Genomic DNA, 23,312 nt, shown 5'->3' with positions numbered 1-23,312 from the left:
CATGAACTGAGGCCACATGTGATTAGAGAATAAGACACGAATTTGAAACCATTTTAAAACCAATTGTTTTGCAGGAACACTAAAGAGAGGGGAACCATGTATGAATTTTTCGGAATTTCAGCATATGGGAGGATAATAATACAGTGAAGACAGGAAGAGGGAAACACAGTATTGGACAGCCAGGTGAAAATGTCCTACAGGTGGTTAAAAAATAAGCGAGGAGCGCAGGTGAGAGGTGGAGTAGAGAATGAGTCACCTACACTGAAGTGATTCAGAGTTTGGTCTGTCATAAACATAGTATAGGAACCTAATAACAGGCCCTAAATAAAGGGCAAATGTTTAACAAGGAAGACAGAGATCTTAGAAGCACCTCGAGAAAACAAAACAAACCCCACCGAGATTATTGATATTTATAGCTTATGTTTGTTTTACCAGCTGTTAAATTTTCGGAAGCTCTTATCCCAAACTGACCTTCTAACTGGCAGGAAGAACTGTCAAGGGCAAATTCTTATATGGAGATCTGACACCAAATTACCAGGTATTTTAAGTCTAGAATATGACATATACCCGAAATGACAAAACTAAAGTGGACAAAAGCATACTGGGGTGGGGGGGGGGGGCGTATGTGTGGGTGGAGACGTATTCCTGAACCACAGTTCAAATGTAGGTATTGATGATTGTTAAAACTAATCCAAACACTATCACAGAAAAGTTCTCAAAGAGACATATGGTTGTGCTTGGGCAGAGATCCCTGCGAAGCAGGGGTAAGGTTAAAGAAAAGAACTAGAGTGGCCAAGAAAGAGTAGCACAAGTGATTGCGTAGCTCCCAGTCGGAAGGCGGCTCTCATTACCAAGCATACTTGCGGGATGGATCACCAGCATGACCACATTAGTTAATACCAACGCAGGCGTGCGCCAAGCACAGGCGGGGTCACACCCAGCGAAGCAAGAAAGCAGAAAAGCCCCTTGGGGGCAGCTGGGCGGAGCCGGAGGCCCCACCCCCGGGCCTACTACATTTCCCTAAATTCCGCGCGGCCGCTAAGACTCACTCTCTGGGCGCGGAACTAAGACTTGCCGCATGGGATTGGGAGTCAGGTTCCATGCGCCGCCCAAGTGGACGCTAGTGGGGAGATCTGAAGGGATTGGCTAGTGAGAGTTCGAGTCCCGCCCACATATGGTGACGACAGGCGGTCGTCTGGCTACTTAAGGCGTCGTGGTCTCGGCCGCCCCGCCTTAGCTCCCGCGCTAGAGAGAAACATGTATCGTTTCCGATCACAGCTCTTCACGGGGATTTCTGCTGCCGCCACCGCCCATTTTTACCCCCGCCGCGTCTCGCCTCTGTTGTTAGCCGAAGACTCGCCTCTCAGCCGCCCGCCTCACAGACGTACGAGTAGAAAGTGCAGCTCCATCGGCTGATCCTCGCTAAACTCCGAGTTTAGACGGCACCGGGCGTCCCACGATGCCGAAGAATAAGAAGCGGAACACTCCCCACCGCGGTGGCAGTGGCGGTGGTGGCGGCGGCTCAGGGGCAGCTGCAGCAACGGCAGGTAAGGGGCATCCCCGCCACGGCGGCCTGGTGCCGGCCGGGTTGGCGAGGCTCCCAGCCCGGGGCGAGTGGGAGTTGTAGTTCCGTCTTCATTCGGACGTTTGCGCCTCCCAGGCGCGTGGTGTGGCTGGCAAACTACAGTTCCCAGCGTGCCCTGGGCGCCGTGCCTCGCGCGATTTGGTTCCGGCGTGCGAATCACACTTCGGGCACCGGCCGCTAGGACAGGGAGGAAAGGGCCCTTGGGCTTGAGTGTGTGCCGGGATGAAGGTGCTCTCGAGTTGCGTGGGAAAGGAGCTGTCCCCAGAGACTACTGCTAGTTAGCCCTAGATGACCAAGAGCGGGGTAGAGGTGGAGTTGCGCCCGTGCTGTCACCGGCCGCCTGTGAATCCCAGCTTCAACATGGAGTTCTGAGGAGTGCCAAACGTCTGGCGGGTTTGGACCCTGTCCTGCGTCACGCGGCCTGGACCTTACGCTATGCGGCCGGGATGACGCAGAGGCGCGCGAGTGGCTTCCATTCTGCTGCCTTGCAGCGCATCCTGCGTGTTTCACCTGGCGGGGCGGAGACGTCGGAGGATGCGGCCACCGCCCCACCTTTGGTTGGGACCTTGCTCAGTACTGGCACCTGCAGAAGTCACGCGCCCCTGCCACACTGCGGCTAGTTGAGGCGACCTCCTATTCCCCCAGGCAGAAACCGCGTTCACCTTTAGTGCTGCATTCTGTGGGTTTTCTGCAGTGAATCAGGTGGCAAGGAACTCAGTTTGCAGTTGGCGAAAAGTTTAGGGTTTTGGGGCCCTTACTGCAAAGTAGAAGCTTTTCCTAATGGGTAGGTGTTAACTGTATTTACTTATAATACGGTTAAGAAAAAATTCCAACCGGAAAGTCAGTCCTACAAGACACCACACTAATCTCAATTAAAGTAGTCTAAAACTGAACACAGTCATCTCATTTAGTAATTGTTAAAATTATGGAGTTGAATATTGGGATATCCTCGGAGATCATCCAGCTAATATTAGCCATTGGGTATTTGTTGACACAGTTGCCACTCTTTCTGATCCTCAGAATGATATCTTTGATTAAATAGTAAATATACCAGTTATCTTGTTACAGATTATTGGAAACTGTATGGCAGCCTGAACACTTATGATCATGTATTATACACTTAATAATTGACATTGGAAATGGATGATTACAAATTCATTCCTTCTTTATGTTGCTATCCTGATTGAAAGCTCTCCGTTTTGGTGAAATTTATTCTTTATCAAGCTGCTTTGGGCCAGCTGAGGATACATTTTATCCTCTGTTTCAGTGTTCCTTATTTGAAATACACATTTCAATTCTGCCTAGAAGACCATAATTTTATTTTTTGTGCGTGTTGATGAAATGGAAGTAATGAGAAGCAGCAAGCAAACTGAAGTTGTTTGGAAATTAGTATAGTGGTCTTTATGAATCGCAAACATTCCCTTTTGAAGCTTCCTGGCATACCTCTTTCCTTCCTTGTTCAGTACTTAACTGTAGAGGTGTCTGATGGCTGTAGGGGAATTGCCTTTAATATTTTGCCTCAAGGATGACTTGTGACCTGTCAGCCTTATCACAGCCCGCCTTTTTAGCAGAAAAGGTTCATTTAAACACTGTATTTTAGTATATACAATACAAACATTTAAAACTCTTTTAATTTTTAGCACATACTGGCAAATAGAAAGTAATTCTTTGAATAGTCTATAAAATTACATGCTTCCCAAGTTTTTGGATGTTTACATTAGAACTTATTAACTCTGGTTTTCTCTTGTGAGTAGGACTGGGGGAGGGGTGGGTATGAGATTGGCTTTTTTTAACTTGATCTCATGGAATGTTTTGCCTATTTGATAAATAATAAGCAAGTAATCGTTGAGTAGAAGAGGTGGAAATTTCACAAACTTGAAAACCACTTAACTTACTAATTTTTAAAATAATATGTAGATGAATGAGATTTAAATGATGTCTCCATTATATAGCCAAATAGATGACCAACTTCTCTTTATCACTTTAATGAACTTTCCATTGAGACTGGAAAGTTCCAAAAAGCTAAGAAAATCTAATACAAGTATGCCCACTTATGGTGATTAAAAAAAAAAAAAAATATATATATATATATATATATATATATATATATATATATTTTAATTTTTCTTAGTTGTAGTTAGACACAATACCTTCATTCCATTCATTTATTTTTATGTGGTGCTGAGGATTGAATCCAGGGCGCCTCATGTGCTAAGCTAGCGTTCTACCGCTGAGCCACATCCCAGGCCCAACTTGTGGTGATTTAAAGAGAGCATTTTGTTGTGGTAACTAGATATAGAACCCAGGGCCTTGTGCATACTGGACAAGCTCTGAAGGGAGCAATTTTCAGAAAGGAAAAAAAAAAATCATAATAAATCCTGTGGAAATAAGGATTTTATGTATCTACAGTGCCACTTCATTAATAGGTGAGTTTGTGAGTTTGTCAAACTCACAAAGTTTGACCCAGATATCAGGCATTCATGCAGGGTTTTTCCCCTTGTTTTTTGTTTGTTTGTTTCTTTTTTGTTTTCTTCTCCTAATCCCTCTTTCCCTTGACTTTGGGAAAAAAAGGGAAATGGAAACTGACTATATAGTCAAGAGAAGTTATTAAACTACTCTTAAAAATGGCTGAATATGAAAAATTAAATATGTAAATTGACTTGTGAGTTGTAAAATTAATCAGATGACACTCAACTGTTGCCATGATTTTTAGTCATGAAGACAATGAAGATGGATCCAGAAATAGAGTACAGCATCATAGATCTTTGTTTACTTCTATTTTAAGCACGGTGATTGTGAAATTTTAGGATCTTGGTTTCATTATTCTTTATGCTTTACTACTTTGGCAATAAGCAAGAAAATTGGAAGGCTACTTGCTATGTTAATTTAAAAATCTGCTAAGTTCTCTGTTTTGATTAAAAAGAAATAATGACATGCCCTATTTAAAAGAAAAATAACTCAGTTTAACTTACAGGATTTAAAAAATAAGGTAGTAAATAATATGAACTTTTTGAATGTAGGGTCTTTGTGATATTTGGTATAGTCTTTGATTTCCCAACTAAGAGAAATAGGGCTTAGGTAAATCAGGTGATTTGAAGGCACTCTTGGTAGAATTTGTAGCTCATTCAGTGTTCAGTATAATGTATAACTGAGTAACCTTTATTCCATCAAATATTTTTAATGGTGCATTGTTACATATAACGATGGAATTTGTTATTACTTATTCATATGCTCACACAATATAATAATATAATTTGGCCAGTAGCTAGTTTTTTTATTAATATGAAATTCCTAAGTTATCATGAATGTGTTCCATAAGTTGATGATACTGAAAGAAATATTCTAGTTTTTAAAAAGTTTTTTTTTTTTGTATTAATAGCATGGATATTTTTAAACTTGAGTATATTGGAACCTTAATTTAACAAGCTTTTATGACATATGAAATAGTAAAGTTTCTATTTGAAGCCCTTTCTCTCCCTCCTTTTAATTCAAATTATCTTTAAAACTACCTTACCTTACCTCTAATTTAACATAAAATGTAGCCTAAATGTTTGCATATATAGCAACAAAATCATCTTTTTTCTTTTATCTAATAGGTGGTCAGCATCGAAATGTTCAACCTTTTAGTGATGAGGATGCATCAATTGAAACAATGAGCCATTGCAGTGGTTACAGTGATCCTTCCAGTTTTGCTGAAGATGGTATGAATTTTAAATATAATCTTCCAATTTGAGATAAAAAGTTGTTTTAGGTGAAGGAATTCTTATAGCTAAAGTATATTATACTTGTTCCTCTATCTGCTTTTTCCCTTCTTAAAATTACATTGATGGTTTATAATTATTCCTTAGGGCCAGAAGTCCTTGATGAGGAAGGAACTCAGGAAGACTTAGAGTACAAGTTAAAGGGATTAATTGACCTGACCCTGGATAAGAGGTAGGAAATACTAAAAACTCTCCATTCTGGGTGATTCTGATCAGCCACCTTATAATTTGGGCAGTTCTGTGATACAGCAATGTTTTTCTGATGCTTTTTTGTTTACTTTGGAGGAATTAATGTTTTTTGTTCCTTTAGTCTATTAATGTGGGTAGTAACTTGACACTAGGATTTAGATCAGTTTGAATTGGTCATTATTCTAGCATATATGTAACTGTATTTTGTTACAGTGGAAATAGATTTATTGAATTAAAGTTAATCTTCAATTAGAGATGACAATTAAACTTTGCTTTAAGCTGTCTGTCCACTGATTTTGGTATGGACATGAAAAATATCAAAGCTGTGTTGTTTTCTTTATAGTAATTATAGAACTTACTAAGGGATGGAATTGTAAAGCCCAGAAGATGCAAACATTGTAGTGTTAAAAATGTAAACTTACTATAATACTGGAGAAATCATACATTGAGACTGTGAAATATTATTCACTCAGAGTTCTGCCTATCAAACTAAAAAACAGAAAAATGTTCTGATATAAGCAGCTTAAAAATCTTTTATGTATTAAGGTAAGTTATATATGAAAATTACTGAAAAATGTTTAGGACTTGAAGATAATTTAGATTTAAACATAGTCTAGTGGCAACATTCTCAACTAGATCTTTCTTGTTTTAAATAGTGTGAAGACAAGGCAGGCAGCTCTTGAAGGTATTAAAAATGTACTGGCTTCAAAAATGTTTTATGAATTTATTCTGGAAAGAAGAATGACTTTAACTGATAGCATTGAACGCTGTCTAAAAAAAGGTAATCACCCTTATTTTTTAGTAAGTGGCGCAGAATTAATGATGAATTTGCTGTCTTCTTTGCAATGACATTAGCAATTCTAGTTTAGTCTTTATGATAGTCAAGGAATATTGCATGCTTGTTATAACTGAGAATGAGATTTGTTAGAAACTTTTGTTTTTATTTATGTAACAAACATGGAAGGATTGGGTTGGATTGTCATCTTTGGTTCTATCCTAAGAGGTGATTGCTACTCTCTGGTTAGATATAGAAATCTTGAAAGTGTGTATCAGATGTAAAGATGAAGTATTATTTCAAAAGACCTCCTACTTCATTTTCTAATTTGCACAAATATTATGTCATCTAGCTCATTTTCCCTTGCATTTATTTAGAATATCCATTGTACTTGTAGAAGATATCACTTTTTAAGATATCCCTTGGAATGTTTGCCTTCTAGAACTTTGTAGTTCTAGAATTCTGGAATTTATATTGTTTCAATGATAGAGCTTCTAAGGATAAAGAGAGACCTTAAAGATTCAGCTTATTATTACCAGACTTTTCAGTTTTAGAAACCACAAAATTAGATAATTATCTGCCAATTCACATATCTTGCCAAGCACATTATAAAGATAATTACCTTCTATCATTATTTTTTTAGCAAAATACTTATAGCACCAAAAATGTAGAAAGCACATATTTCTTTAAAGTGAATGAACTTTATGTTCTTATTTTTCTCATTTTGCTTCAAGATGGAAGCTTTGTCATCAATGAAACCCTTGATTGATTTCACCCTCTCATTATACAGAATAAGGAAAAGCATTGGGAAAGCCAGACAGCTCTTAAGCCCATAAATTTTTAGTGGTATAGCTGATAGCAGAGCCAACTGTATTTGAGATAACACAGTAGCTTTTTTTTTTTTTTTTTGCATGTATGGCCCTAAGGATTGAACTGAGCATGTGTGCCACAGCATCCAGTGTACGCAGTGGCTTTTAAAAATATACTTTGCATTAAAACTGTCTCGTAATGGTAGTTGGACTAGCTGAGTTTAAAAATTCCATTGAGGCCTGCACATTATAGATTTTTAATTTGCAACGTAATAGATTTCTATTGCTTACACCCTTTTGTGCATATGGTTCTCAAAAAAAATCGTTTATATATGAATGTGGTTTCTATTTTTAATCCCTTATTCGTTCAAAAAAAATTTTGAAGGGAAATCTGAAGGATTACCTCTTGGGCTGTGTATATATGAAATGCTTGGAGATTAATTCAAGGATTGCTTGAACAAGGTTCATTATGAATATCTTATGGAGTTAGAAGGCAGAAATTGACATGAAACATGTTATTTTGTTGAACCAATGTAATACTCCCTTAACGGCATTACTTATCTTCATTTTACAGATGAGGAAAATCATCTATAACTAAGTGAAGATCATTTGAATAGTTAGTGGCTGGTCTAGGATTTGAGTGAGGTCTGTTTCTTAAGATTCACCACTGTGGCCTCACTGAATTTATACCTTATGTCAAAGCCTGAAGTGTAGGAAGGGTTTCATAAATGGTAGATGCCATTTTGTATTTGAAAAAATTTGGGAATTACTATCTTAATAAGTTAGTCTGTTGAAAATAATTAGTTATGGTTGTATTTTGGCTTCTTTTGTAGGGAAGAGTGACGAGCAGCGGGCAGCTGCAGCGCTTGCTTCTGTTCTTTGTATTCAGTTAGGCCCTGGAATTGAAAGTGAAGAGATTTTAAAAACTCTTGGACCAGTCCTAAAGAAAATAATTTGTGACGGGACAGCTAGTATCCAGGCTAGGCAAGCTGTAAGTATAAGATTTTTAATAGGGCTGGGGATGTGGCTCAAGCGGTAGCGCGCTCGCCTGGCATGCGTGCAGCCCGGGTTCGATCCTCAGCACCACATACCAACAAAGATGTTGTGTCTGCCGAGAACTAAAAAATAAATATTAATTCTCTCTCACACTCTCTTTAAAAAAAAAAAAAAAAGATTTTTAATAAGTTTACAGATCTATCTAGGCTTGATGCCCAGACATAAACAGTAGATTTTTGTTAATGTTTTATTCTCATTTGTCCATTTTAGTGAACACAAACTCAGTATGATGGTTGTTTTCTTTAACTTTCTGACACTTTGAAGAGCATTCGATATAAAACAAATTCCTACATCTTTGAAATTGAAGATCATAATATAGATAAATATTATATTGAGTTATTTAGGGTTATTATAGAATAATTTTGATTGGCACTTAAAGAAATGATCTGGACTCTTTAATTGGGTAGTTATTTTTTATTACTAACAATGTTATTTTTTTTTTTCTTTCTGATTGCTATGTCCTAAGTAAGTTCTTTTGAAAAAGATGAATATGGGTAGGCATAGCAATCTCTGAAACTCTGGCCTGTGAAATATTTATCTGTTTTGAAGTTTGAGAAAGCTTTGATTTTCTAATTGTTTGGATACTTTCTTGGGGAGGGTGGAACCGGGAATTGAACTCAGGGGCATTAGACCACTGAGTCACATCTCCAGCCCAATTTTTGTAATTTGGAGACAGGGTCTCATTGAGTTGCTTAGTGTGCCTTACTTTTGCTGAGGTTAGCTTTGAATTTGTGATCCTCCTATCTCAGCCTCCTGAGCCGCTGGAATTATAGACATGTGCCAGCATGCCCAGCTTAATTGTTTGATACTTTTTAATAATTTGGAAATTATTTAAGTTTTATGAGATTTCTACTCCTGAGTGCTTATTTCTTGGAAGTAGCTTCGTTCTACAAGTTTTCATAGTGGAGTCTTTATAAAAACCAATGAAGGCCTGGGGTTGTCGCTCAGAGGCAGAGCACTTGCTTGGCAAGTATGAGGCACTGGGTTCGAGCCTTAGCACTACATAAAAATAAACAAATAAATGGCATCTGTCCATCTACAACTACCAAAAAAAAACCAACAATGAATCTAGGTAGTTTTAAAAATGTAAAAAACCAGTAACAGTCTTAATACAAAAGGTCCTTAATAGAGTGGGCTTGTTTATAGCAAATGTCCAAGTTTCAGCTCCATCTTTAAGTTAAAGTTAAAGGTTGAAATGATCTGCTAGACACCTATACTGCATACAATAAGGAAACAATGGGAATAGTTAGTTCACCCCTTCAAACGCTTCACTCGCATAAGTTAAATCATAGACTGTGGGACTAGAGTGGATTTAGAAATTAGGGCCTGGGGTTGTGGCTCAGTGGTAGAGTGCTTGCTTAGCATGTGTGAGGCACTGGGTTTGATTCTCAGTACTGAATATAAATAAATGAATAAAATAAAGGTTCATCAACATCTAAATTTTTTTTTTTAATGAATACATTCATCACCCTTCAATTTTATGAATTAATAAAAGAACCAAGAGAAACAATCACTTTCCTAAAGTTGTATGGAGTTTGGTAGCGGAGCATGAACTAAAGTGCACTTCCTTTGACTCTTGGTCTAGTATTCTTTTCCCCTGCTTCGTGCATATACTGTCCTTAGGATGTCGTAGAGTCAGGTAGTTGAGAAAATTTTCATACTGAATTACAAAAGTGCATGTAGAATTAATAAGAAAGCTAAGCATTGATCTATTATATTTTTTTTAATTTCAGTGTGCAACTTCCTTTGGTGTTTGCAGTTTTATTGCCACAGATGATATTACTGTAAGTAGAAAACTTTGACTTCAGTTACATATGATTATTTCTAATTTATGATGGTTACTTTATGTCATATTCTTATTCATTAGGAGCTGTATTCAACTCTGGAATGTTTGGAAAATATCTTCACCAAGTCCTATCTCAAGGAGAAAGACAGTAATGTTATTTGCAGCACCCCAAACACAGTGCTTCATATCAGCTCACTTCTCGCATGGACATTATTACTGACTATATGCCCAATCAATGAAGTAAAGAAAAAGCTGGAGATGTATGTGTTTTTAGTTTCATATTTTGTAAAAACATTTAGTCGACATAACTGTCGCATTCACATTGTAATGACTAACTATTTTTTAGGCATTTCCATAAACTTCCAAGCCTCCTTTCTTGTGATGATGTAAACATGAGAATAGCTGCTGGCGAATCTTTGGCACTTCTTTTTGAATTGGCCAGAGGAATGGAGAGTGTAAGTACCTAATTGGCAGAGGAAAAAGCTTGTGCCACAAGGATTGTTATTCCAATATTACCATCACAATTAAGAGCTGGATGATAAATTTACAGGATTGCTTAGTGAGAACCTTGTGATTGTGCTGCTTCTTAGCACGATGATACTTCTGAGAGCATAAACCAATAGGAGTTTGGTAGAGCAATATTTGAGTATATACTTGAATTTTACTATCTGTTGAATTGAAGTATAGGGGGATGATGTATTCACTGAGAAAGTTGTATAATTTTAATGGAGATGTTTGGATTTCTCCAATACCTAACATATTAAGGTAACTTAATCATGTGATGCTTTATAATAAATATCAAATGAGTGAAGTATTAGGTTAACAGAGGTTTGGGATGAGATGACTTTAATCATTGTCATTTAACATCGCCTTTTTAGAGTGGTACATGTGCCTTCCCTATCCATTTTCTACTCATGGATGTTAGTTACCATGGCTTGGCTCTCAGAGGTAATTGAGTTTGTTTTAGTTTGATAAGCTACCCCAGTTTGCTTGGAACCTTTTTGGGTTTAGCATTGAAAGTCCTGTGTTCTAGGAAACCCATTGTCTCAGGCAAACTGGACTCTAGTTTGTAATTTCTAGTCTAAGGATTGCTGAAGAAAGGAATGCATCAGATCTTAACTACAGGAGGGGGAATTTTTTCTTAGATACATGGTTCAGATAACGTGCTGTTGTATGCCAGCTGGGTGCAGTGGCCAGGAGACTGAAGCAGGAGGATCACAGGTTTGAGGTCAGCCTTGGCAAGACCATGTCTTAAAATTAAAAAAAGAAACTGGGGATGATTCATGTCCCTGAGTTCAGTCCCTAGTGTACCACATTAAAAAATAAATAAATAACAAAGTAAGGTAGAGGACTAGCTTTTACTGCCTGTACGTCAAGTCCATAGATATTTTTTTTATCCTTCTCATAAGGATAGTAAACATAAGGATCCAGTAAGGAAATGCATATATTTATGGGAAATTGGTAACTAAATAGAAGATACTATTTCTAACCTTCAGTTACTTTCACTAGATGCTTTTTTAAATCTGAGGAGTAAATCCCTCATTTTCAAACTGCATTTTTTTTTCCTGCAATTTTGTAACAGTGCGTATTTCAAATACAATTGATACATTGTTCTGGATTGTATGCCATGTTTATTTAGTCCTTTGCATTCCATTCTAGGCCTGTATGTTAAAAATGTCTACTCATAATTTTTCTGTAGTCCCACTTTTCTTTTAAGGGTAGGAGATAGGAAGGAGAAGTAAGTTAATGTTAATGATTCTCCTTATGTAAAAACTTGGCCTCAAATTTAGTCATCAGTTTTATTGAGCTAGTTAATGGTTTCTTAACCTCAAAGCACAGACACCCAGATGTCCCAATTTTTAATCTTACATTCCTTTGCTGGCTAGAAATGTTAATTTTTTATGTTCACCTTTTAAATGCATCTTAAAAGGAAAGTTGTAATGCAATTTAAATTATACATGTTCAATTTGTTTAAATTTGTGTAAATGTATTACCACTGTATATCTTAATCTTTGACTTAATAAATCATAGATAGCTAGGAGAACTCATCCAAATGTGTTTATATGACTTAAATCCTTGTCCAAGGGCAAAAATAAGCTGTTATAAACAGAACTAAGTCTGCCATTATTTTTAAGTATGTAAGCTTTTTATATATGTAGAGGTGGTAGTTACAGGATGATTGAAAATGAATTAATCCAAGGGAATGTAACTCTGTGGTAAAGAGCTTGTCCTTATTCTACTTAACTTTTGAAATCATTTAATTTTGCTATGCTGTTATTTAGGTAACAAATAATAATCTTCAGCCATCTACTTTGTTGTATTTATATTATGTTAGATTGAATAGGCTATGTCTTATAAAGTTGAAAGCCATTAGGGATTAATGTATGTTTATGTACTGTTTTATATACTTTTAATATTTTGTTTAATCTTTATTAAATGCCTATGAAATGTGGATAGCATTAATTCCTTGCATTTTACATAAGAGGAACCTGAGGCACAGATGGCTAGTATGAATATGCCCAAGGTTGTAAATGGTACATGCTTGTGATTCAAACTTAATGCAAAATACATGCTTTACATATGATTAAACTGCCTCATCCAGGTGCTTCACAGGTTTTTAGAAAAATACAAGTTCCATGTACATTCCTCTAAATGTAGAATTCTGATATAATAGTTAATGCTTCAGAATTTATTGACAATTTATTTTTATTATCTTATTTAATCCGTAACCAATGTGTGGGAGTGTGGATATTCTCTTTTGACAGATGATAAAACAGATTTATAATTCTTAAAACTTAGTGTAGTGGGTAGTATATTTGAAATTCTAGTCCAGGACTTTTGACCTTGCTATGTAATAATTACTGTGTGAGTTACATATATGTATACGTATATGTATACATGTATATGTATACACACACAAAGGAAGGGAAAATGTAACATTACCTACATATATACATACATACACAGATTTCCAAGCACTTTATGAAGATTTTTTTTTTCCTAAAATTGTATACATTTCTTTTCCATCTTTTAGTATTTTATTGAACTCAGTGATTCAGCATCTAAAAAAGGTTTTTGTTGTTTGGTGTGTGTGTGTTGGATACTTTTGTGTTGGGGGCTGTCTTGTGCATTGTAAGATGTTTAGCATCATCCTTGGCCTCTGTACTCTAGATTCCAGTAGCACTCTTCTCCCCCAGTTGTGACAACTAAAAATGTCTCCAAACAGCCAAATGTCCTTTGGGAGTCAAAAGCATATCTAGTTGAGAATCACTGGCAGTGGTTCTTAGTTCTTAGAATTAATTAAGATGATGTATAGAATTTGCTTAGATTTTTATTCATCTTTATAGATTTTTCAAATCTTTCATACTTCTGCTCACTAAGTAGTTGAGACTAGCCTCCAACTTGTGATCCTCCTGCCTCAACATTCTCAGTTGCTGGGATTAGAGGTGTGTGCACCGTGATTGTGTGTCTTAGTTTTTAATGTGGTTATAAAATGGAGTTGGGAGGGCAGAGGATACAACTCAGAGTAGAGGGCTTGCCTAGTATGTGTGAGCTCTTGAGTTTGATCCTTTGTACACCCCCACCCCACCCACATAAATGGAGTTAGGGAATTGAGAAAAAAGGACCAAATAAAGAGACTTCTTAGAATGTATTAGCAGGGTTACCAGGAAATTCTTAATCAGTTTTAGGTAATAGCAAATAATGTACTTAGTAGTTTCCCCTGACTGAGATTAAAGTATCTTCTTGCCTTAAATAATTTAATCACTTAAATTGTGTACTTGATATGAATGCTTCATTGCTTAGAAATTAAGAAGTTTAAAAAGCATTACCATTGGGCCAGGATTGTGGCTCAAGCTAAACAAATAAAATAAAGGTATTGTGTCCATCTACAACTAAAAAGATATTGGGGGGGGGGGGAGCATTACCAGTACCAGTAGCTTGTACCTTTGGAATAAGAATAATTGTATTTCCCTGAAATGAGTGATTTGGGGTTGGGTAGCCAAAGAGTAGAAGCTCTACTAGTGTAAAAGTGTTTCACTGAACATTTTAAAATCTCAGTAATGTCTTGTATTAGTGGGAGCACAATTAGTGTTTGTTGAATGCATCTGGATACATTTGGAAGGGGGGACCATTAACTCTTTTGTGGTAATTAGCATTTCTGTAATTAGTATTTTTGGATTAAAATTTTGCATGATAATATAAATGCGTCTGGGCACCAAAATCTTTAACCCCTTACATTTTTGTGTTCTGTATAACTAGATGTTTTTCAAAGGTAGGCTATTTTTTGTTAACTCTAGAAGAAACTTTGTAAAAATTAAAAAACAAAAACAAGTAAAATGAAATTGCTTTGCTTTTTCAGGACTTTTTTTATGAAGACATGGAGTCTTTGACACAGATGCTTAGAGCTTTGGCTACAGATGGAAATAAACACCGGGCCAAAGTGGACAAGAGAAAGCAGCGGTCTGTTTTCAGAGATGTCCTGAGGGCAGTAGAGGTAGGCCTCTTAAATGCTTTGTAATAGGTATTTACTTTAAAATTAAATTGTTTCAGGCTAAACTCTACAATTGAATTATTTTGTTGATTGAATTTGTTATTCATTCAAAATTTCCGCATTTAAGACCATGCAGGTTTTTAATAAGTAGGTGAAGAATTTTTTTTTCCCCTTATAGAGGCAAATTTAATGCTGTTGTATAAAGGTATTTTATTTTTAGATTTTAAAAAAAATGGGGCTGGAGGTGTAGCTCAGTGGTTAGAGCACTTGCCTAGGATATGGAAGACCCGGGGTTTATCTCCTAGGACCACCAAAATTGAAAGCAAAGACCTTTTGATCTCTGTAGCAAGGGTAGGTACTAAAACCTGAAATAACAAAACCCAGCATCTTACCAAGACCACTTAAAATTATATGATGCTTAATTTCTTCTGTAGTCCTAATTTGCTTCAATGTATGTTGCCAATAAATAGATGTAGAAACTTGTAGGGATTAGAGTGATTAAATGCATGATTAAAACAAGCTGTAGGATAAGGGCAGTCTCACTATAGAGAACAAAAGTCTTATAATATTTTTGGTTGGCCAGATAAGAAATGTTAAGAAGTGTTTAAAGAGTAGATTTCTCAGATTATTGTTATATGGTAGGGCAGGTTTTTTTGGAGAATAAATGTATAATCAAAGAGTCATTTAACCTGATGAGCATATGAAAATTTAGAGTGAGAATTTAAACTAGAGATGCTCTGGCCGCACCCCAGATCCAGTTTTGATGTGTTAGTGTGATTCTCATATGTATCCTACTTTCTTCGTTTTGATCTACCTTTTATAAAGTATAACCTAAGATATAAATTAGATCCTCTGGGATCTAAATAATTCTGCTATGGTGACTGTAACTGCTTCCTAGTAAGTTATGTTTACTCTGGATTTTATAATCTAAAGACAAAAATAAAATCCTCTAAATAGAGCAGACATCAGTGCTAAGAATTGAAATTGATTTTATTATAGTGTGGCAGTGGCCCTAAATTACACAAATCATTTTAGAAATAACTATAAACTACTTCTATATTTAGATTTTTTTGGGTGTGTGATACTGTAACCTTCAAAGATAAGATGAAGATGTGTCCTAGATTTTCTGGATTTCATATTTTCTGTCTTGATGTATTCACTCTAAGTAATCAATTGTAAGGGGTTGACAGCCAGGCATCTTTTTGATCAGCTTAGGCCACTATAGCACTCAGCACCTGTTATTCTGAAATCTCAGTTTACACACTAGCATTGTCACCTCAGCCCTGCTAAAATTTGAAGCCATTCTTATCCTCTACCCTTCTAGGCCATACCTAACCTTTCTTCTTCATCTAAGAATTTGAGCCCCTTTGTTCTTCCATTGAGCTTCCTGTTATTCTAGCTTCTGCTTCAAGTGTAGCTATCATTCAGTGTACCTTCAATCTACCTGTCAAACCTCCTTGCTAGGTGTTACGTCCCCATCCTCACCTGCCCCTCCATTGGAATCTAGTTTTTTCTAAAGGATCCTGCTTCCTTGATGGATCTTTCAAATAAAGGCTGCTGAACCTGCCATAGAGAATTAAGCATCTTGTGATAGTGGCCACCACACCATTTCTTTTTATTCAAAACCTTTCTTGAAACTCATGTATTCCTTAAATCTGTAAGCATATTAGGTTTTATTATTTTAGTTTCATTATTAGTTTCACTCTTAAGCAATACAGCTATCTCCTTTTTAGGGAAAAGGGAATTAAGAACAATAAGTAGCAAAGCCAAAATTTAAACACACTGTGCTTTGCTTTTTCAGCAGGGCCAAATGTCAAGTGAGAGAGTGAATGTTTCAAATAGATCTGTCAATTGGCCATTGGTGACCTTTTATAAGTACAGCTTTAGTACAGTGGAAGAAAAGCCAGATTGAAGTGAACTAGAAGTGAATGGAGAGCTGGGTGCAGTAGTGCATGCCTGTAATCGCAGTAATTTGGGAGGCTGAGGTGAGAGGATTGCAAGTTTGAGGCCAGCCTCAGCAAGTTAACAAGGCCCTGTCTTAAAATTTAAAAAATAATTAAATGAAAAGGACTGGGGTGTAGTAGCTCAGTGGTAAAGCACTCCTGGGTTTAATCCCCGTTCTGGGGATTAAAAAAAAAAAGTAAATGGGGAGTGAATAAGTGGAGTCAATATATCTATCCCAGCTGTTCTTTTAAAATGCATAAGCAGTAGAAAAAGGAAGAGAGTTGATAGCTATAGTGCTGGAATGTAGAGTTTGTTATAGAGAAAATTTGAAAATATAAAAGAAAGATTGGGATTCACCTTGAATTAAGGAGCAAAGGTGTGTGGGGTCTGTTACATTTAGGATGAAGAGAGGACTAGATAAGGATGCAGCTGAATTTATAGAGGTTGGGTGGATGGGAAATAAGAATTCTTCCCTAGTGTCTCAGTGTTTTTTGAAACAGAAGTTGAAATAGAATGTGACCTTTTTTAGTTATTGCAACCAGAGTCTTATATGTGCCTTACAGACATGTTTTCTCTTGTCCCTCTAGTAATTCTCACCATGGTATAGGTATAGGTAGCCTCTTTTTGCGGGCAAAGGAGCAGACTCGAGGAGGTTAAATCAGAAATTGCAAGGCAGTGAATGGTATGTCCATGTGTAGTAGTCACATTATTTTCTACTACTATGTATTCTGTGTCTACTGAGAGAGAAGGGGGGGCCTGGGTAGCTGTAGGGTGGGCAGTTGATCTCAAGTTTCATCACCTTCTTTTTCCTTTCCCTGTGATAGTCAGATGATCTATTTCTGGTTATTCTTATTCTTAAATATTCACAGTTCTTTAAAAAATTAAGTAGCCAGTTTTCTTCTACCAAGTTCTGTTGCCCTTCTGGGTGACATTATCCATCGGGAAAGCCCTATCTTATATTTGTTCCATTGACTTTGTTTCCTTTTCTCTTGGTCCATATCATCATGGCTCTTAGAAATGGTCTCCTGGCAAAATAGTTCCATTTCTGAAATCTTAACCTCACTCAGGTGCTACCTTTGGTTTTCTTAATAAACTTAGTTTGAGACCTATTGGAGCCTCCTGGTTGTTGGATCTTCTTTTGCTTGGTCTTTCCACCCTAATCTTTACTTCTTTCCCTAGATCTCTTCTGCTCATCAGTTCACCACTTGCCTTGTGCCATTTTTGTCTTTCAGATTACTCAACAGCCTTCTTCCCTTCTCTTGGACCCCTTACAAACATTTGATCTCTTTTCTAGTTTCTTTTTTTTTTCTTTTTCAGTACCAGGAATTGAACCCAAGGGCACTTAACCACTTAGCCACATCCCCATCCCTTTTTTATATTTTATTTAGAGACATGGTCTTACTGAGTTGTCTAGGGCTTTTTTCATAGTTTATTGAGTGCTTTCAAAATTATTTTAAGTGTTCTCCACAGTACAGTTTTGTCATTAATATTTATTCTAACTCTGTTGTTTATCTTTAAATCTACATAGTTAGACAAATTCTGTACCCTAACCCAGGATAGTAATTCTTAGTCTGTTCACATCTCAGATATGGAAGTATCAGTTTAAAATATTGCTCAAGTATCTCAGCATGTATCTTGTCTGTTTAGAAATTGTGTTTATATAATATGTCTTTGGGCCATTTTTAGTGCTGGTGATGATTTGCCTCTTCTTTTGGCTAGGAACGGGATTTTCCAACGGAAACTGTTAAATTTGGTCCTGAACGCATGTATATTGATAGCTGGGTCAAGAAACACACCTATGACACCTTTAAGGAGGTTCTTGGATCAGGAATGCAATACCACTTGCAGGTGAGTGATACCTTTCTACATATTTACTTATAAATTAGGGAGCTGCTTTGAATGTAGATCTCTTTGAAGTTAATCGAATATCCAGAAAGCTTTCACGTGTTAGAAAAAAGTAAATTTACTTTTGAAAGTAAAATGGAATACATCTGAAATAATTTTTGTATAAGTCCGGAATGTTACTGATAACTTTTTATGAAAGCAAATAGCTTCACTTAGATCTCTTGGATTCAAGGCATGGAAAATAATTTACCTTTTTATTGAGAAACAGAAAAAAAGTATAGGTCCCACATAACTTCTATTAATCAGATTTGTTTAGTAGTGAAAGAGTTGTGATATTTAATATTGAGCCTTATCTCTTTTTCTTATACAAGTCAAATGAATTCCTTCGCAATGTATTTGAACTTGGACCCCCAGTGCTGCTTGATGCTGCAACACTTAAAACAATGAAGATTTCTCGTTTTGAAAGGGTATGTTTTGTTTTTATTTTTAATAGAATTAAAATACACCAAAGAAAACTGAATCTAAAGATTTGATTCTGCCTGATGACAGGAGAACTGTGTCTACTGCTAAATGGAAATTTTAGTTTTTCATAATGTTGCACACACAATAACTGTACTAAAAGTGTGGAAGCTTTATTGCATTTAGAGTGTAGGGGTTTTAATAAAATTTTTTTACCTACTACCATAACATAGAAATGAGTATTTACACATATTTCCTTTGTATAAGGTAATAGCTTACTTGGTACTAGATTCATTTTACAAATGAGGAAAACTACTTGGGAGTTTGTACCATCAAATAGTGACTCATGTTATTTTCACTTTTTTTTTTTTTTTTTAACACAGGGACAATTTACCATTGAGCTACATCCTCAGCCCTTTTTATTTTTTATTTTGAGACAGGGTCTCACTGAGTTGCATAGGCCCTGCGAAGGTGCTGATGCTGTCCTGGAACTTTGGATCCTCTTGCTTCAGCCTCCCTAGTTGCCGGGTTTATAGGCATCCCCACCACACCTCCCACTCACTCACTTTTAACATTTCAAAAATCTTTTAATTGTATTTTTGTTGTTGTTGTTGTTAACATTTCAAAAATCTTTTAATTGTATTTTTGTTGTTGTTGTTTGTTTGTTTGTTTAATCAATGTAGATTGTTTTAAGTGTGCAATTCAGTCGCATTTAAATATTTCCATGACCTCAAAAGAAAACCTTTCACCTGTAGGCAGCCAGCCATTCTATATCTGGCTTTTCCCTTAGACACTGGCAAGCTCTAATCTGTCCTGTCTCTGCAATTACCTGTTCTGGATTTTTCATATTCATGGAAGGATACAATGTGATCTTTTGTGTCTGGCTGTTTTCACTTGACATAATGTTGTCAAAGTTCATCCATATTGTGGCATGTATCAGAATTTTATGCCTGGCGTGGTGGTGGCACACCTATAATCTCAATAGCTTGGGAGGCTGAGGCAGGAGGATCATCAGTTCAAAGCCAGCCTCAGCAATTTAGTGAGGCCCTAAGAAACTCAGCAAGACCCTGCCTCTAAATGAAATGTAAAAAAGTTTTGGGGATGTGGCTCAGTAGTTAAGCACCCTTGGGTTTAATGCTGGTACCAAAAAAAGAAAAAAGAATTTCACTCCCTTTTTTTGGTTGAATAATATTCTATTATATGGATATGCCTTGGTTTGCTTTTCCATTTATCAGTTTATTTAGGCTTTTAACCCCTTTCAGCCTTTGTGAATAGAGCTGTTATAAATATTCACATAGAGTAGTGAATGAAGGCATGCACCACACAGATTTGACAGCTTTGGGTTTTATAATTTTAAAAATTTGTTAATTTAATAGGTATTAAAATGACACTTTCTTTCTTTCTTAATTGACAAGTGGGTAGTAGGACTTCTTCACATTAGACATGATTCATCTTTTTCTTGATCAGACTAATTGATGCCATTGTTTACTTTTTGATTGGAATTTACTTGGTAGTTTACAAAGTGGGTTAATAATTTTCTAAATATGGAGTAGCCATAAATTGTTAATTTTCTCATTTACTCTTCTTGTTTGTAAACATTTAAAATATTAATAGGGTCAGATAAGTTCATTTCTTTCCTTTATGATTTGCCCTTTCCCCCCATCTTTAAGAATATTTTATTAAGTTTTATTGATTCACATGTATTTTCCTGTTCTTCATTTCAGCATTTATACAATTCTGCAGCTTTCAAAGCTCGAACAAAAGCACGAAGCAAATGTCGAGATAAGAGAACAGATGTTGGAGAATTCTTCTAGATTTCTAGCACTTGCCAAATATTTTCTAATTTTTTTTTTTAATTTTTAGCTATTTCTAATGTACATGAACTATCTTGGGTCAACTTAGATAATTTTTATAGTAAGGGTGGGTTATATTCCTCATAATTTAATGTATAGTATTGTAAATGATGATTTCTGATTATTTGAATATTCTCTGTAAATATCATCAGTAAACATGAATAAAGTGTTCGTAATGTTTGGTCACATTCTATTCATGAAAAGAACAAAAGGATGGTATTTCACTTGATTTCAAGATGCAAAAAGTTAGACAAGGTTTAATGTCTTACACTGTTGTCAAAAATACTGACTGATTATAATGGTGTGTACCTACAAGTTCTTAACTTAATCTCTTAAATATAAGTTTCTGATACAATTTTTGGGAGCTAGTTCCTCTGGAAAAGCTGCTGTGGTTTGAATTTTAAATGAATTGTAGCTTTTTAATTTTCATTTTGTCACTGGGATCAACTAAAGGTATTATACCATGAGACTTTACAAATGCTGCACTTATAGGCCATTCATTTCAGCTGTTTAGGATTCATAGTGTATTAATTAGCCTATGTCAGAAATAACCTCTGAGAGCAGTAACACTATTTTGCTGTATGAAACCTTGTTCTTTTTACTTTGAAATAAATAAAGATGTTTGCACACTGAAAGCGCTTCTTTTTTACTAACAGAAACATTACTTACAGCTTTGAGGCAAAGTTTAAGTTACTCAAGCCAGGTAGGAAGGGAGTGAGACAAAGTTTTATTTCTGTATTTGAAAATATTAGTATGGGCTGGGGATGTGGCTCAAGTGGTAGCGCGCTCGCCTGGCATGCGTGCGGCCCGGGTTCGATCCTCAGCACCACATACCAACAGGGATGTTGTGTCCGCCGAGAACTAAAAAATAAATATTAAAAAAATTCTCTCTCTCCTCTCTCACTCTCTCTAAAAAAAAAAAAAAAAAAAAAAAAAAAAAAAAAAAAATTAGTATGAAAAAACCCTGCAGCATTGTAAAATTGGGATTAAAACTACTGAGAATATTATTACTAGGTTGTCGTTATGATGAGATGTTTTATTTTTGAAAAGTTGAACACTGTTGACAATGCATTAAAATTTAATTGTTAAAATCATATAGCTTAAGCAACACATGCAGTTTGGAATCCATATACTCGTTCCTTTGATTTTTTTGCTGTAGAAACAGTGAGGGATGGGAATTATATACATTGTAGAAAGAAATGTCAAAATCACTTCAGATTTTTTTTCCAAAAGAATTTTTTTCATTCCCACATCCCCAACAACTCCTGGAAGGTGTGATGTACCTACTAATTGAAAATCATTGGCTGGCTATGGTGTCACTTATGGAATTCCATCTCTCTGATACAGCACAGTAGGAAGCAGATTGGAATCTAAAACTTAGGTCTGTTTATTGTTACTTCTTTATATTCCAAGTAGGCTAGAATCATGGAAGAGACTTCAAATAATAGGGTTTTGTCCCTACATTTTCTGTTTCATGTTTGTATAATATTTTTAAATATTATTGAATTTTTATTTACACACAGTTTGATAATACCTAAAGGCTTATAAGGACACTCTCTCCCAGCCCCACTCCACCCCCCATTCCATCTTTTCTCATACCAGAAGAGATTTAGCAGTTTAGCTTTCAGGGTTTTTTGTGTGTTTTTTATTTTTTAATTTTTTAGCACTTTGGTTTCATGTTTCTAAGTAACATGCTTCTATAACTATTATTTTAGACATTTGTCAACTTCCTATTGTGACAGGGAAGATAATTCTTTTGTCTTCTTATTCTTCAAATGTCACTGTTTGCATTACTGTGATTATATGAACTAATTTAGTGTGCTTACATTTTCATTCTAATACACCATTTTGTCCTGGATTAATACTGTTATTTTACTTTATGTACATCATCAGTTCTTTCAAGGTCTAAATAAATTTGTTAAAGTCCTTCATTTTTTACTTGATTCAGTGGAGACTTATTTTCTTTCATCTTAATGCATAATTGTTTTCCTGAAACTTCACTATCCTGGGGATTTGTTTTCTGGACTTCATGTCTTCATTTTAGTTAACTTGTTACAGTAGAGTACTTCCTTAATGAGTGTCTTGGAAAGGAATACATATGGGATTAATTATTTTGTGGCTTAATGTTTATGAAATAATATGCTCAGTGTATGAAATTATACATCAAAAATCAAGTTCAGGATTTAAAAAAGATTAATTGACAAATGCTAGGAGCCACAAGCAAAATATATGATGTATGGCACCTTTGGTTGTAAAGCCAGCTAGCCACTGAGGTATTATTATGCTAAGATTTACATTCATATGCAAATTGGGCTCCTGCTGTTCACCTTGGCCTACTACTGGACTCATGTTACGGGGACTCATGGAGAGTTCCCATTGGTTGGGGAAGGATAGTAGGAGGAAATTCCGGGGGAGGTCCGGGGACCCCGGTTTTCCGGGAGACGGCGGTTCCGGTTAGACGCCCGCGTGGGAGGACCGGTTTTTTTGCTTGCTGGCGCTGAGAGTGTTGGCGGCTTTTTCAAAATAAAGTTTTGTTCCTGCTTGAGTGGCTCGTGATTGTGTGCCCAGCCAAGACTGCGGCAGACAAATAATTGTACTCAAGAATTTTAAAAGGATTGTTTTCTAGTTAGCAAAATTTTCAGATTTGCCGTGATTTTGTTTTGTCTTTTGCTTTTAAAATTGCTTTGTGGGGTTCTAAAAAGTGCTTTGGTGGGCTTGACAATCTGGAAAATAATTGTTTTTCCTCTCTCCCTTCCCT

The 23,312-nt window shown here is 36.1% G+C and overlaps 2 protein-coding genes across 2 annotated transcripts; both read left to right on the top strand.

Moving 5' to 3' along the window:
- Nucleotides 1-1,024: 1,024 nt before the first annotated feature.
- Nucleotides 1,025-1,416, top strand: LOC308643995 (uncharacterized protein; the record flags this gene model as incomplete). Its single annotated transcript, XM_081284584.1, has 1 exon — nt 1,025-1,416. Exon 1 carries the CDS (start codon nt 1,258-1,260, stop codon nt 1,414-1,416), a length of 159 nt encoding a protein of 52 aa, XP_081140710.1. The 5' UTR covers nt 1,025-1,257.
- On the top strand, nt 1,399-21,310 carry IFRD1 (interferon related developmental regulator 1). The gene is made up of 12 exons (XM_081284582.1): nt 1,399-1,547; nt 5,182-5,286; nt 5,434-5,518; nt 6,192-6,316; nt 7,953-8,110; nt 9,909-9,959; nt 10,043-10,221; nt 10,308-10,416; nt 14,322-14,456; nt 18,117-18,245; nt 18,614-18,709; nt 20,426-21,310. Exons 1-12 carry the CDS (start codon nt 1,460-1,462, stop codon nt 20,513-20,515), a joined length of 1,350 nt encoding a protein of 449 aa, XP_081140708.1. The 5' UTR covers nt 1,399-1,459; the 3' UTR covers nt 20,516-21,310.
- The last annotated feature ends 2,002 nt before the right edge of the window (nt 21,311-23,312 follow it).

The sequence above is a fragment of the Spermophilus citellus genome (assembly GCF_964194105.1).
Source record: "Spermophilus citellus genome assembly, chromosome: 3".
In the NCBI taxonomy this organism is placed as follows: Eukaryota; Metazoa; Chordata; class Mammalia; order Rodentia; family Sciuridae; genus Spermophilus; species Spermophilus citellus.
This window is presented reverse-complemented; position numbering and strand designations above follow the sequence as displayed.

Bases quoted from the DNA above. Each gene is read 5' to 3' on its own strand.
- IFRD1 (XM_081284582.1), top strand. From the start codon at position 1,460: ATGCCGAAGAATAAGAAGCGGAACACTCCCCACCGCGGTGGCAGTGGC. The intron at 5,287-5,433 runs GTATGAATTTTA...ATTATTCCTTAG, and splicing joins TTCCAGTTTTGCTGAAGATG to GGCCAGAAGTCCTTGATGAG. The intron at 18,710-20,425 runs GTATGTTTTGTT...TCTTCATTTCAG, and splicing joins AGATTTCTCGTTTTGAAAGG to CATTTATACAATTCTGCAGC.